Raw genomic sequence first — 15,442 nt, 5'->3', positions numbered from 1 at the left:
GATTATTTATATAAAAAAAGAAAGCAGCCAATTACAATTTAGTTGCCTCAAACTGATAGTGTGTGTTCTTAAATTTGAAAGGTTCTTAGATCCCTTTGAGAATCTAATGAAAGCCAAGAAACTTGCCCCCCCACATACACAGAGTATTTTAAAGTGTTGACAACGTGCTTTAAATCACAGCACTGCCATTGTAAAAGGATGAGGCATGAAGAGCGTTTACACAGTTAATCAGGGCTGACCTTAAAGATACGCTTTGCAAGTAAAAGTACAGTGACCACATCCACACATTCATCTGCCTCTTTTGCCAATTCAGTGGTGATTTGGTTAATGCAAATATGCCTAAAACCTAGCCTACAAATATTAAAAATAAAAAATGTTTGATTTCTAACTTCTGCTAGCAACGTCCATGTGATGATTTTCAAGTACTACAAAATACTGTGAAGGACTCACTGCTCGATGGCACGGCCAGAGCCCACGACACTCCCCCAGCAATGAACCGTCTCCACCGTCACTTGTGACCTTGAGCAGAGTACAAGGAAATCAAGACACATTCACCCCAAGTCTCTATGACCCTCAAGAATGGGAAATCAGTATCTCTGGAAAAGTTTGTTTTAATAGAATCGAACATTTCATCGTTCTCCCACAGTAATCAAAGTGAACATTTAAAATTTTATTACCCTTGGTATATCAAACTAAATTGCAGGAATGTAAGAAAGTCTCACTTTGAAAGAGTATATAGAAAAAGATTGAATTAACAAATACGTTTTTCACTTTTTCATATAAGTATACATTGAAATCTACTTGTCTGATAGCACTGCTGGTTTTACGTGAGGTTTTTGTTTGTTTGTTTGTTTGTTTGTTTTCCTTCCAGAGGGAATGTGGAATGGCAGTATTATCTTTGGAACAAATTATGATAGCAACTATTAACAAAAGAATAACCTCTACATAAATTTTTCAAGGGCAATAAATAGTTAAGTATATAAGTATGGAAAATATGCTTCAAATATACTTTAAAAAATTTCTGAGTTTATGATCTGCTTTTCCTTATTACTATAATGCACCGTCATGGCTATCTGCTCTAGAACAGATCAACCCTGAACTCCATGTCCCCTCCCACCTTGACCTGCTCACAAGAGGGAACCTTTGATTCCCGTCCATTTGTTGGAAGTAACAGGGAAATCTGTGGCACTCTGATGACTTTGCCAAAGTACACATATCTTGCGTTGCTATTAAGAGACAGAGCAAATAGTTTGTTTCAAGGATTTATACCCCAAATCAGTTCCTTGATGATTTACCATGCTAACATAGGAAATAACAACAAATTGTGTAACATAAACTGACATACATTGGACATGATAGATACACAGCTTGACCCTGGATTTCTCCCATAGAATAATTCTTTCTATAAATAAGACTTTATTATATAATATATATATATACACACACACAGACTCAACCTATAACTGGTCATGAATCATGGAAAGAGTTAGGACATAGTTTCAACAATCTAGACCACAGTGTCTGGTAGTCTATTGTCGCCTCAGACCGCAAAAGACCTTCCCCAAGTGGATGCTCAGTCAAATTCTGAGGCTCTTAAGTAAGCAAATCCTACCATAGCTTAGAACGTAAAGCACACTACTTGCAGAGTAGTCTTTTAAAGATTGGCTAAAGTAAACTTTTAAATATAAAGTATATCAAAAAGACTACTGAGGATTGTTTTTTAAACTATATCTAGAAATACAGGAAAATATGTGTATCTTCATAATAAAGTTCAATAAATATTCTTTCTGAATTCTATAAAGCCTATAAGATGTTATAGAATTATTTGGTTCTCACACATTAAAAATCTGATTGCTTTAACATTAATTCATTCAAATTCTTATCTACTCTCAAACAAGTTTATCAATGCCTTTTCATTAAGAGTTTCAGTCTAACTTCCTTTCAGAAATGTGCTTTTTAGTTGGTTTTAATAAGTATACTTAGTTTTTTAGCAAATAAACATGATTTAAAATTTAAGATTCAAGGTAGTTCTACAAAAAGGCGGACACCGAATTATCTGGTTTTCTAGTTTCCCCATATTTACAAAGCCTAGCATCCACGGTGGCTTCCCCTGCCTATCACTTCCCATAATGCCAATAGAGAGTAACCACAGTCCAGTTACTCACAGTAAAGACTTTAATATTCCTCAGCGTTGCACAACACTGTAGAGTTGTTAATATCTGATTTTGTTACGATATGAGTGTTAGTGTTATGTAACTTTTTGCTTTTGGAAAACAAATGCGAAAGTCTTATTTTTCTATCTACATTAAATCCAATTTCCACTATCGATTCTCAAGATACTATGGAAAATGTACAATCCTAAAGAATTCCTAAAGAAAGGCGAAGCTGCTCGAGGGCTACACTAGTCCAAGGTCCAATTGTTTTATAGCTCCCCCTTGTTAGATGCCTAGAGTAAGCCCCTGGTTTCTCGTGGATTAGATCATAATTTAACATTGTGAAAAGTAAGTTAAAAAACGATTGTGCTAATATTTAGCTATCAGGAAGTACTCAGACAAAATCAGTTGCCTCCAGTCATTTTCAGAACAGAAGACAACATAGCTTACTAACTGAGGATGAGTTCTGAATGCCACCACGACACAAAATGTGCTGTGATTCGCTCATTTGCTACACGTGCAGTATTCTTCATGAATGACAACACACGGCATCTCCAGCTTGTAACATGAAATTCCAGCTTACAAAGAGTGGACTCTGTGACTTGGAAAAGTCCGATTATAACTAAGTAGCAACCTTCCCCCAGAAAAACACAGACAAAAGCCATTGGGAAATCAGGCACAGACGGTATTAATCGGGTTCTTCCTGTGGTTTTGTGTCTCAAGACAGGTAGCTCCAGCAGAATCCACACTTGTTACAAAACGACACAGCTATTCTTTTCTTTCTCTTTCTCTCGAGGTTCCTTTCGTTTACGTTCAGTAGTCCCAGACTGTCTCCCACTGGACGGAGAAGCTTGTGCTGGCTGGCCCTGCTTTAAGAAAAATACCCAAGAAGTTGCTCCAGCGATCCCAGGGGGCTTCAGCATGGTTAAGTAGAAAGACAAACAGCACGAGCCACAGCAATCACTAGTGGTGCATGATGCTACACGCACTCTGTCATTCAGGGTATATAAACACGGCAGTTCTTCTAACTAAACGGAGCTTCCATCCAACAACAGCAAAGTGAATATTAGGAATATTAATATAATACGGCTCAAATATAAGATAAATATCTCTTAAAACTGTTAACATTTAGAAAATGCTACAGGCATTGACACGTTTTGTAAACTGTGGTAGTCTTCAAGGTTTTATTAAAATAAAGCTTCAGGGAGGTAATTTTTTAGCTAGAAACAGAAATTCTGTGCACAGTTGAATGGGAATGTCCACATTGAAAGTTTCAGCAGACCGTGAAGGGCACGTTGCTTTCTGTGTGTCCAGTTAGAAGGAAGGAAAGCTTCGAACACGGCATGGTTAAATATAAAAGGGGGTTAAATACATGTACCACTTCAGGAAATGAGATTTCACATGTACAGAAAGTTCACAGGAACATGGAATGAAAAGATCATGGAATTTCCCCACGAGCTTGTTGAGGTCCCCACACACATTGAGTGCTGATGGTGTTACCATTTAACGGGCAAAGCGGAAGGTGCTAGCCAACCTTCAATCCCCAGTGCATGCCAGACTTGGGGTTAGGTGCTGCCATGACTTGTTCCTCACCAGGACCGAGCCTTTCGTGCACCGACGGGAAAGAGATAGCGGAGAACTCTTCCCGAGGAACTGCAACTAGTAAGACAGGCAGGATGTGCAAATCTACACGCCCGGCTCCCAAGCGTGTAACCACAATAATACTGCCCCTCTAGCTGACAGAACGGATTGCGCTTATTTTCTTTGCTGTGCAATTAATACTTGAAAAATAAAATTTAAGTATCTTTTCATCAGAATGTCAGGAAAAATAATTTCATTGACTAGAGTAATTCTACAACTCTACTTGATATGATCACACTACTGAATGGTATGATATGTGACTGATAAGCCAGTAAGATTTAAAATTAAGAGAAACTTATTAAAACAATAAAAAATTTAGGGCCACGTCATAAAAACTATGGGGGTGCTAAGTGTAACATAACTGGAGAGCCAACGCCTAATTAAAATTTTACGTTAACAGAAATGTCTTTATTGCTAATGGGATCCTTGTGTTTAAAAATTGAACACTAGGTTTACCTGGGCCTGTGTAGAAGTAGAAGCAGCAGCAGCAGCTGCTTGCTCCTGTTCCTGGTAATACTGAGAAGCCCTTCTGTCCTCTTCCTCTTGCAGCTGTTTGGCTAGTTCCAGGTCACTGATGCCTTCTGGGATTTGCTCCCAATTGATGTCTTGGCTCTGCTGTTCTTGTTGTAGTGATAATGCCATCAGATAGTCCTAAGAAATTAAATCAAAACCCCATTAGCCATGAGAACTAATGAGTCACACCAGAGGTTGTATCTTTGAAGCTAAGAGGATGTTTTTTTAAATGCACCAGAGGTTTAATATAAAAATGAAAGCTATTTTTCTATTTCTTTGGGGGAGCTATCAACGTATTTCAGCTATAAACTTATTTTAGTGATGTCATTGCTCAAATATTTCTGGAACTCATTTGAAATTCTTTCTAAACAAATGCCATTCATGAAAGGGAAAACAAAATTCCTGCTGGCAGAAGAAACCCAGTCCACTGTACAAAATTCAGAAAGTGTAAATGAGAAAGAAAGTTAAAACCAATCACTATAATATTCCAAAAAGATAATCACTGACAATATTTTCCTCCATTCACACATGCATTCAAACATGTTCCCTCCGCCCTTTGAAACTACTGCTTTATCATCTTTTTCCTTTCCCACTTGTCTTACATCCTATTAGGAAAAAAATCCTAACACAACAAAACACATAAGACTTTCCCTATTTGGAAATAATGTTCCCCAAACATGATTCTTTAAAGCCACATAGTGTCCCATTATGTAATCATATAATCAGTGAGTTAGGCACCCCTCTCCGCCTCCCACAGAGGCCCTGGTGGCATAGTGGTTACAAGTTGGGCTGCTAACTGCAAGGTCAGCAGTTCGAAACCAGCAGCTGCTTTGAAGGAGAAAGTTGCGGCTTTCTACTCTTGTGAAGAAGTACAGTCTCATAAACTCACAGGGGCAGTTCTACTTGTCCTACAGGGTCACTCTGAGTCAGCATTCACTCAAAGGCAGCGAGTTTAGTTTGGTCCTCCTCCCAAACGTCCCTGGGCGGGGAAAACCATGCACACTTAACTACTAACCTAAAAGCTGGTAGTTTGTACCGACCCAGCGGCACTGTGGAACAAAGGCCTGGTGATCTGCTTCCATAAAGACTACAGCCAAGAAAACCCTATGGGGCATTGCCACGGGTTAGAATCAACTTGATGGGACCAGGTTTCCGTCCACTGCCCCCGGCCCCAATATTTTAAAACCACTAGTGTGATAATTCACTCCTTTTGGTTTCTTTCTCTTTGCTGTGATCGTCTTTAGAGAGTGATATCTTAGATGATAGAAAATGAGCACGTTGATTAGCAGGGCTCTTTTTTCAAAGGAAGGTTAAGAAAGATCAGCATTTGTTTGCATCAAGTATTCTGTGTACTCGCATAATGCTGGTTACTGTATCAATGTAGAACTTAATATATACACTATTTTTATAATATTAGGTAAAATGTCCACTGCCCCTGCTACACTGACTGCAGAATCTTTGAAGAAAAGATGGAATGAATTATCTTTGGATTTCTAGTATCTAGTTATGCTGTGAGGAATACAACTTCTTAATGAATATTAGATAGATGAATATAATCTCTAAGTAATTGTTATTATCAGTCAAACGTTTGCCAACTGTTGAGCAATCACATTCTTGTCTGATGTGGAATTCATATCACTGTCAACTCTGGTAGGATACTGGCTTGTAGGTCCAATCCTGCTCCCATGGAGCCGGCAAACATCTCATTGGTTTCTGCTTATATGAAAATTCTGTTGACTAGCACAGCTTCTACAGTATCTGCTCCTCCTTACTCTGGACTCGGATGCTTACGGTGCCCCACTCTTCACACGGCACATGCCACATTTGACTCCCTCACCTTTTTTGACTCGTCAAAACGTATCTCAAATAAGTTCTCATCTCTTATCTCTGCTACCAAGGCTAAGCTACCACTGCCTCTTGCTTGCATCACTGGTCCCTACTTTTCCCTGCGCCCTTCCTGCCCACTCTCCACACAGTCACACAAAACCCATCGCCATCGAGTCAATTCCAATACACAGCAACCCTGGGTGGGGTTTCTGAGACTGGACATCTTCACAGGAGCACGCAGCTTCACATGTTTTCCCTCAGAGCAACTGCTAAGTTTGAATCACCAACCTTGAGGTTAGCAGCCCAGTGCTTACTCCACAGCGCCACCAAGGCTTTTCCTTTTCCACGCAGAAGCCTTTGTAAAAGGTAGGGTAGTCCTTCCATGTTTAACTCATAGCCTAGCTTTGCTACTACAATTAGAATACAACTGAAACCCCTTCCTCCCGTACAATTTAACATGATGTGGCCTTTTGAGCCAAAGTGTACAATTAATACACGCACACAATAATCACTTATCTATACAGGCAGTGCCAGCAGGTGGACCATGTAGGTAAAACTGAAGAGAAATTTCACAGGAATAGTAATAAATACATCTTTAAGTCAACTGCTTTGTGTAACTGAATGTAGACTTGAAAGGAATGAGCATTTTAAACAGTTTCAAGAGAACAAACACTTACCTGATCGATCTGATCTTGCTGCCCTCTATAGACGGTCTCCGGATCTGAAGGAGGCCTCAGGTGAAAGGCCGAGTCACAGAAATCCCCGTCACCGGCCACGTTGTGAAGGCTCTCCCAGACGACGTTTTCTTCTGTAAGAAACCCTTGGTCTGTTACCAACAGATACAGCTGACCCTTGATAAGGAACAACAACGGAAAAAAGGCTGAAGGGTCAATACTATCTAGTACAATATGTAAGTAGCCCTCTGGATACTTTACTTATTGAATGAATGATTTCCACCTGGTTTCCAATATAGTTTATAATTGGCACACTAAACCTTAACAAGGACTACGAATTCTTGACTGGCCAATTAAGTCATAACTTAAAATATAAACGGCTTCGGCATCTTTGTGATTTCATTTCACAAAACAGAAAGTTATTGTATAAGTTCCTAAAAAATAGACTGTGGTCATGAACAGGACACGGTGACAATAAATGAGACCACACTGCCTGTTGATGGTTCATAAATTAGCTGTAGAGGACGAATCGCATGCCTGTTCAGTTTTCCATTCCGGGCACCAGTAGCTCCTCTTCCTCTGCCCTCGCGCAGTATTCACGCATAACTATTTCTAGTCCAGCGCCTTTTCTGTACCACCATCCTGTTTCCCTTCTCATAGCCCAGCAGATGGCTTTGAAGCTCTGTCTCTGGACCTACTGTGAAATGCAGGGGAGCCCAGCTAGTCACTATGACAGAACTTAGCACTAAGCTCTAAGTTTCCATAAGCATCAGTTCTAACTCCAACCGCAGATTAACTTTGTTCTTAGTTTACTAGTTAAGGTTTATAACCCATTTTTAATTTAGATTTACAGAAACTGTGCATTTCTTTGACTTGCTCAAGAGTTCCACCTGGTTAATAAGTGCTTACTATTATTCTACATTCATTTTATTCACATCTTCATATTTTTCACAACTGCTCTTGATAATGAAGATTAGCACGGTCAGGTAAGCACTGGACTGCCACCGCAAAGGTCAGAGGCTCAAACCCACCAGTCACTCCTCAGAAGAAAAATGAGCCTGCCAGCTCTTCTCAGACTTACAGCCTGGAAAGCACTAGACAGTGTTGCATGTTTCGGAACTGACTGGACAGCAGTGGGTTTGGACTTGGTCTTGGTGGAGAAAATACTGAGTAAATTCTCAAGTTTTAAAAAGCAAGTTGTTCTTTCTGAACATTTACTCTGTGTCTAGCACTGTGGGACACAGCTCTTTAAGAGGCACAGCGGTCTCCTACCACGTAGCAGTTGTTTTTAGTCGCCAGTGAGGCCATTCCAATTCGTCGTGACCCTGTGGACACATTTGAAACCCACTGTTCCGGCCACTGTGTCAACCCATCTCCCTGAGGGTCTTCCTCTTTTCAGCTGGCCTTACCCGCACGATGGCCTTTTCTAAGAAACAGTCTCTCCGGATGTTATGCGCAAAGCATGCGAGATAAAAGTCTCTCCATCTTTTCTTCTAAGGAGCATTCTGGCTGTACTTCCTCCAAGACAGGCTTGGATGTTCTTCTGGCAATCCACGTGTTAATATAGTGTTATACATTAATACAAGTGTAATATAATAATATAGTGTTACTATTCTTTATCAACACTCGAATTCAAATGCAACAATCCTTCTCCAGCCTCCCTTACTCACTGTCCAGTTCTCACATGCTTACGAAGCCAATGAAAATACCGTGGTCTTGTTCAGGCACACTGGACATCTTGGCTCTTTAAAACTTTAAAGAGGCCTTGAAAAAAAAAAAAAAAAAGAGGCCTTGTGCTGCATATTTGGCCATTTCAATTAATTACGTCATTTGATTTAGTGACAGGTGCTTCCATGAGTGTAGATTATGGGTTCATTCATTTTTCTATTATGATGATGCTGTCTACTGGTCCCACTGGGAGGGTTTTGATTTCTTTACATGGAGTTAATCCACACTAACGGCTACAGTCGGTTTTCCTCAGCAAATGTTTCAAGTCCTCCTCCCTGTTGGCAAGCAAGGTTGTTAATATGCCTTCCTCTGATCCTGAGGCACTGTTCTTCATAACACCCCGCTTCTCAGGTTATTTGCTCAACATATAGATTGAATAAGTGTAGCAAAAGGATACACTCTGACACCTACCTTTCCTGGTTTTAAACCATGTAGTATCCCCAAGTTAGTTAAAGTTTATTTTGCCAACCTGGGTGATTAAACACATGTGGGGTTAATTGAAGGGCGGAGAGATAAATGGCTCAGTGAGCCTCGCCTTTTTAGTTCCCGGGTCTTTTGTTTTGTGATGGTCGGACCAGGGTGCAGCTACCTTAGCCAGTTCCCTGCTTCAGCTGGCAAGGTTCACAGAGGAGCTACATGGACCTACCCCAATGCAGCCCTGGGTGCTGGAGCAGCCGTGTGGAGACCCCTGCCAGCACTGAGATGCTTACACATTCACTGACTCGGCTTTCCTCCTGCTGTCAGCATCATTGGGTCTGTTTAGTGAGATGGAGGAGGACTTTGTGGATTGGTGTTGGACATTTGGGCTAATGTTGGACTTGTGGGCTTGGGTAGCACTGGGTTGGGATGTTTTCTTGCTGTGCACTTAACTTTTATATAAAACTCTCTCTTATACTTGAGTTTCTGCAGACTTGTTTCTCTATAGTACCCAGACTAATACAATCCCCTTGTTCTGTTTGAAGGATGGTCTCTTGGTCTTTGTGGGCATGAGCCAGTGTTCTGGACTTCACAATCTTAGTAATGTTATGCACTGTTTGCTATGATCTATGCCTTTGCATAGTCAATGTAACACAAGTACACATCTCTCTAGTATTCCCTGTTGTCAGCCATGACCCATCGCACTCAGCAATGCTACCCCTTGTTGTGCATCCTCTTCTGAAACGGACCTACCATGCTGCCACCTCCCTGTCAATGCACTGCTTAGCCATTTTTGAATTATCTTTAGCAAAATTTTACTTCCATGTGATATTAGTGACACTGTTCAATAATTTCTATATTTGGTTGGATCACCTTTCTTTGGAATGAGCACAAATATTAATTTCTTCTAGTCAGTTGGCTAAGTAGCTGTCTTCCACATTTCTTGGCATACTCAAGTGATTTCTTCCAGAGCTTCGTCAGCTTATTGAAATATTTCAATTGGTATGTCACAATTCCAGGAGCTTTGTTTTTTGGCTAATGCTTTCAGTGTAACATAAACTTCTTTCTTCAGCACCATGGGTTCTTGTTCATATGCTACCTCTTAAAATGACTGAATGTTGACTAGTGCTTTTTGGTATAGTGACTCTGTGTATTCTTCCCATCTTCTTTTTTTTCCTTTCCATCTTCTTTCGATGCTTCCTACAAGGTTCAATATTTTGCCCCCAGAATCCTTCAGTATTGCAACCCAAGACTTGAATTTTCTTCTTCTTTAAGCTTGAGATATGCTGAGCATGTTCTCCTTTTATTTTCTCATTCCAGGTCTTCACACATTACATTATAATGCTTCACTCTGTCTTCTTGAACTGCCTCTTGAAATTTTCTGTTCAACTTGCTTACTTCATCATTTCTTTCCTTTGCTTTAGCTACTCTATATTCAGAGCAAGTTTCCGTCTCTTTGCACATTCACCCCTTTCGTCTTTTTGATGAGCATTTGGTTTCTTCCTGTATGCTCGTTTTGTCATCTCATAACTGGGCTGGTTTTAGATGCTACTGTTCAATATATAAAATCTGTTCTTGAGATGGTCTATAAATTCAGATGGGTTGTACTTAACATTTTATTTGGGCCCTTTTGAGCTTATTGAAATAGTCTTTAACTTCAATATGAACTTGTATATGACCTGTTCCACCACTGGCCACCGGCCTTGTTTTGACTGTTAATATTCAGCTCCTCTATCCCCTCTTCCCAAAAATATAGTCATTCTGATTTATATGAATTTCATCTGTTGAGAGTTGCTATTTGTGGTTGAAAAAGGTATTTGCAGTGATCGAGTAATTTATTTTGCAAAATTCCTTAACACAATCTCCAGTCACATTTCTAATACCATTCCAGCCATATTGTTCAACTACCAATCCTATACTTTTGTTTCCAATTTTTACATACCAATTGACAATAATTATCAATGTATCTTGACGGCATGTTTGATCAATTTCAGAATGAAGAAGTTGGTAGAAGGCTTCAATTCTTCATCACTAGCTTTAGTAGTTGATGTGTATATTAGATACTGATTAACTTACATGTCCACTGAAATTACTACAGTAGCATGAAAGGTATTTATAAAGAAAAACATTTTAAATGGATTTTTATTGGCATATAATTCACATAGCATACAATAGTTTATATTAAGAAGAATTGTATAATCATCACCACAATCAATTTTGGAACATTTTCTTCTTTCTTGTATTCATGGTTGTTAAGCGCTCTATTTCCCCCCAACCTCTCCTGCCATTGGAGCCTGGTGGCATAATGGTTACAAGTCGGGCTGTGGTCTTCAAGGCCCACAGTTCCAAACCACCTGCTCCTCAGGGCTCCCGTAGAGTTACAGCCTCAGAAACAAGGGCAGTTCTACCCTGCCCCTACAGGGTCGCTATAAGTTGGCACTGACTTGATGGTAGTAACTTGGTTTTCTTTTAATTTTTCCCTGCCAGGTACTTATTAATCCAGTTACTGTCTCTACAAATCCTACCTGGATTTCATATACAGAAAAAACATACAAAGCAAAAATAAGAAGCAAACAAACAAAAAACCCTAATAACAAAATAGAAAAGAAAGCATAAAATATTAAAAACTGGAATAAATTTAAAATAGATGAAACGGGAGACCAAATGATAAAGTGTCTTATTTAACCTGACTGTGTGTGCCCTAATGGACCTTACACTGTTCTCTGACAGCAAGGCTCTCTGCATTTCTGGTCCATGGCATACTCCTTGTGGCAACCCTGAAAATGGATTTGGGACTTAAGAAAAATATTTAGACATAATGTTTAAAGGTACTGTTCCATACAAAAACGTATCCTCCAACCAGTCTTTCTTTTCCATTAGATGTGTTCCAATTCACCAATTATTTGAATGCCTACTATATCTTCAATATCATACTAAGTGCTTGGAGATTCATCACATGGAAAGTATTGACCTCACTTTCACTCTGGTATTAATACTTCTTTTAGATGATTCCATAGAATCCTACACTTCAAATGATCATAGTACTTTATCCATTTAAGTGCAGTTGTTGCCTCTGATGCATGACAAATGCTGTAGGAATGGAATCGTGTTGTATATTTCCAGACCTTCTCAGACCGTTATCATCCATTTAGGGTCTACCTTGTCCTAGGATAACTTAAAAGGCTAACTAAAAGTTGTTTCTAGTAAATTATTATATATACACACACATATATATATATTCTGTTGATACTCAGAGAAACATATTTTAAAATACTATTTTATATTGTATTTTATCTAGGTATTATAAGTTATTTTACATAGCTAGCTGGGATAGGAATTATAACATTATCAATAGATTTTCTCCAAAGGAAACTGTAGGAAAAAAACATAGTGCCATCAAGTCAATTCCAACACACAGAGTAGAACAGCGTCTTAGGGTTCCCAAGCTTAACTCTATGGGAACACACAGTCTCATCTTTTTTCCTAGCATGGCTGGTGCATATAAAGTGTTGACCTTGTGGTTACCAGCCCAGTGTTTAACCACTACCCCATCAGAGGATGGGTATATTTTGGGGGCGTTTCTATTGAAAACTATTATCATCCATAACATACAAATATGTATGTCTTAAATAAAAGGATGATCTTTCTTGTTATAGCCATTTGTCAAATTTAATAGAAATAATTGAGTGATTCTAGGCTCCAAAGGATCATAAATAATAACATGATATCATAGAATACAAAAATAATAAATGAAGTATAACATGCCTGAATAATATTTTTGGTAACCAGCTTGAATTCCTCTGGAATTGACTTCTTAGGACCTGAGTTTCTTATCTTATAAAATGAGGTAATCAAAACTAAATCAAACTCATTATTATCAAGTTCATTCCTAAGGACACAATCATACATAGGGTTTTTGAGACTGTAAATTTTATAGACAGTTGTGAGAGGATCTCTCAGGTATTTTATAAATGAAAATGAACTTTACACATATTCAATAGGCCCGACTGCATCCACAAAAAGTTTTCTTGTCTACCAGAGAGGAAGTTTAGAGTGTGGAGCTAGAATTCAGACTGAAGTTGTTGCTTACAAGTGGAGTCCACAGCTTGTCTGTCAATTTGTCATACTGCCATTGCTTGGATGTTGCTGTGATGCTGGAAATTATGCCAGCGCTACCCATGGCGGAAAAAAGACCTTATTCTTTAAAAAAACAAAACAGAACAAAAAAATGCACTGAAAACTATTTTTGCCCCCTACATTTTAAGAATAGCAGTGGAACCTCTAGAAAATAATGATGGCAACACATGTACAAATGTGCTTGACACAAGTGATGTATGGACGGTTACAAGAGCTGCAAGAGCCCCCAAAATGTTAAAAATGCCAACAAGGGTAGCAGTGGAACACTATCTGACATAGAAGAGCTAGAAGGCACTCAAGATCCTCTTCGTGGGTGGGTGTTGACGGAGACCTTGTGTGTAGGCCTTGTGGTTGTTGATGTGGCTGACTCGGTGTCAAAAGGAACAGCTGCAAGGATCTGTTAATAATTTTCATCTGGAACATACAAGGCGTGCACGTAACAAGTTGGAAGTTGAAAAAATGAAATGGAATCCATAAAGATCGATATCCTAGGAATTAGTGAACTGAAGGGGCCTGGTCTTGGCCAATTTGAATCAGAGAATCATTTAGTTTACTATACCAAGAATGACAAATTCAAGAGAAAATAGGGTCATAGTTATTTTCAAAAAGAGCCTTTCAAGATCTATCCTGAAATATAACACTGGCATTGATAGGACAATATCTATATACCTACAGGGAGGACCAGCTAATAGAACTATTATTGAAGCTGATGAACCAATCACTAATGTCAAAGATGAAGAAATTGAATTTTACCAACTTCTGCAATTTGAAACTGACCAACAAACCGAGATGCCTTGACTGTTTTCAGTGATTAGAGTATGAAATTTGGAAACAAAGAGGAAAGGTCAGTAGTTGGAAAAGATGACTTTGGTTATAGAAACAATGCCAGAGATCACATGACAGAATTAGTAAGACCAGTGTTCTACTCACTGGAAATAGCCCCACCTCCTCCTATCTTTAACAGGAACTATACACATGGGTCTAACCAAATGGAATACACAGGAATCAGAAGGATCTTCACTGAAGGTATACCAGAAATATGTGTATGTGTATATGTCTACAGGGTTTTATTACTACGCAAAAGCATTCAGCTCTGTGATTCATAACAATTTATGAATAACACTGAAGAATGGGAATTCCAGAAAACTTTATTGTGCTCCTAAGAAACCTACACATAGTCCAGAGGCAGTCATTCGAACAAGGGACATTGGGTGGTTTTAAATCAGGAAAAGCAATGTGTCAGGGTTGTGTCCTATTACCCTATTTACTTACTCAATTTGAAAGCTGAGCAAATAATTAAAATCTGGGTGATATGAAGAAGAACATTGTATCAGAACTGGAGGAAGTTTCATTAACAACCCGTGATAACCAGATGATGTAACCTGACTTGCTGAAAGTGAGGGGGACCTGAAGCACTTTCTTTCATAAAAAAATAAAGCGGACTTTATCTCAAAGATAAAGGTGGTGGTGTCCGTTTTGGCTAATCAAATTGGGCTCCAATGTTTTAGCAGCTCTTTAATGTCATCACAGACTGGCATGCCAAGGGCATTCTGAAGGCCAATTACATATTGACGTTATTTCAGAAACCAAGATGTTCTTAAAAGCTGATGAAATTTGGATTTCTCTTATAGTCAGGCTAACAATTCAATAGGAGTGACTAGATTGTTTAGTTGTGAAAGTTAAAACAGTAGACTGAGCAGTCCCCTTTTCTTCCCCACAAATTCCTACGGCAAAATTAGTTGCTTCTGACAGCCAACATTTCCACAGAGGGCAGTTGAGGGGGACTGGGAAAATGAAAACCAAAAGTCTTAAACAAAAATCACTGTAATTGATATCGGCAGTTTCAACTTGTGGCAAACAAAAGCCTTGTCCCAAGTCCACATTAAATCACTTTCTGATGAAATTTGAGGACTACAGCTTTTTTGTTTTGTTTTTTAAATCATTTTATTGGAGGCTCATACAACTCTTATCACAATCCATACATACATCCATTGTGTCAAGCACATTTGTACATTTGTTGTCATCATCATTTAAAAAATATTTCTTTCTACTTGAGCCCTTGGTATCAGCTTATTTTCCCCCTTCCCTCCCCGCCCCCTCCCTCACAAATCCGTGATAATTTATAAATTATTATTATTTTGTCATGTCTTATACTGTCCGATGTCTTCCTTCACCCACTTGTTGCAGTCCGTCCTCCAAAGAGGGGGTCATATGTACATCATTGTGATCGGTTCCCTGTTCCTCCCCACTTTCCCCTTACCCTCCCAGTATCGTCACTCACACCAGTGATCCTGAAGGGATCATTCGCCCTGGATTCCCTGTGTTTCCAGTTCTGATCTGTACCAGTGTACA

The 15,442-nt window shown here is 39.1% G+C and overlaps 1 protein-coding gene across 1 annotated transcript in view; it reads right to left on the bottom strand.

Moving 5' to 3' along the window:
• Positions 1 to 6: 6 nt before the first annotated feature.
• The window catches only part of MINDY2 (MINDY lysine 48 deubiquitinase 2), a gene marked incomplete at its 5' end in the record, with an annotated part of 75,339 nt that continues 59,903 nt past the window's right edge, over positions 7 to 15,442 (bottom strand). The window contains 3 exons of the mRNA XM_004709528.2: positions 7 to 3,022; positions 4,251 to 4,445; positions 6,812 to 6,985. Coding sequence (XP_004709585.1) covers positions 2,906 to 3,022; positions 4,251 to 4,445; positions 6,812 to 6,985 — 486 coding nt within the window. The remainder of the gene's footprint in view (positions 3,023 to 4,250; positions 4,446 to 6,811; positions 6,986 to 15,442) is intronic.

This window comes from Echinops telfairi, unplaced genomic scaffold (genome assembly GCF_000313985.2).
Source record: "Echinops telfairi isolate 266 unplaced genomic scaffold, ASM31398v2 ScPeMD7_8;HRSCAF=38, whole genome shotgun sequence".
Lineage (NCBI taxonomy): Eukaryota > Metazoa > Chordata > Mammalia > Afrosoricida > Tenrecidae > Echinops > Echinops telfairi.
The sequence above is the reverse complement of the archived record's forward strand: the minus strand, read 5'-3'. Positions and strand labels throughout refer to the sequence as shown.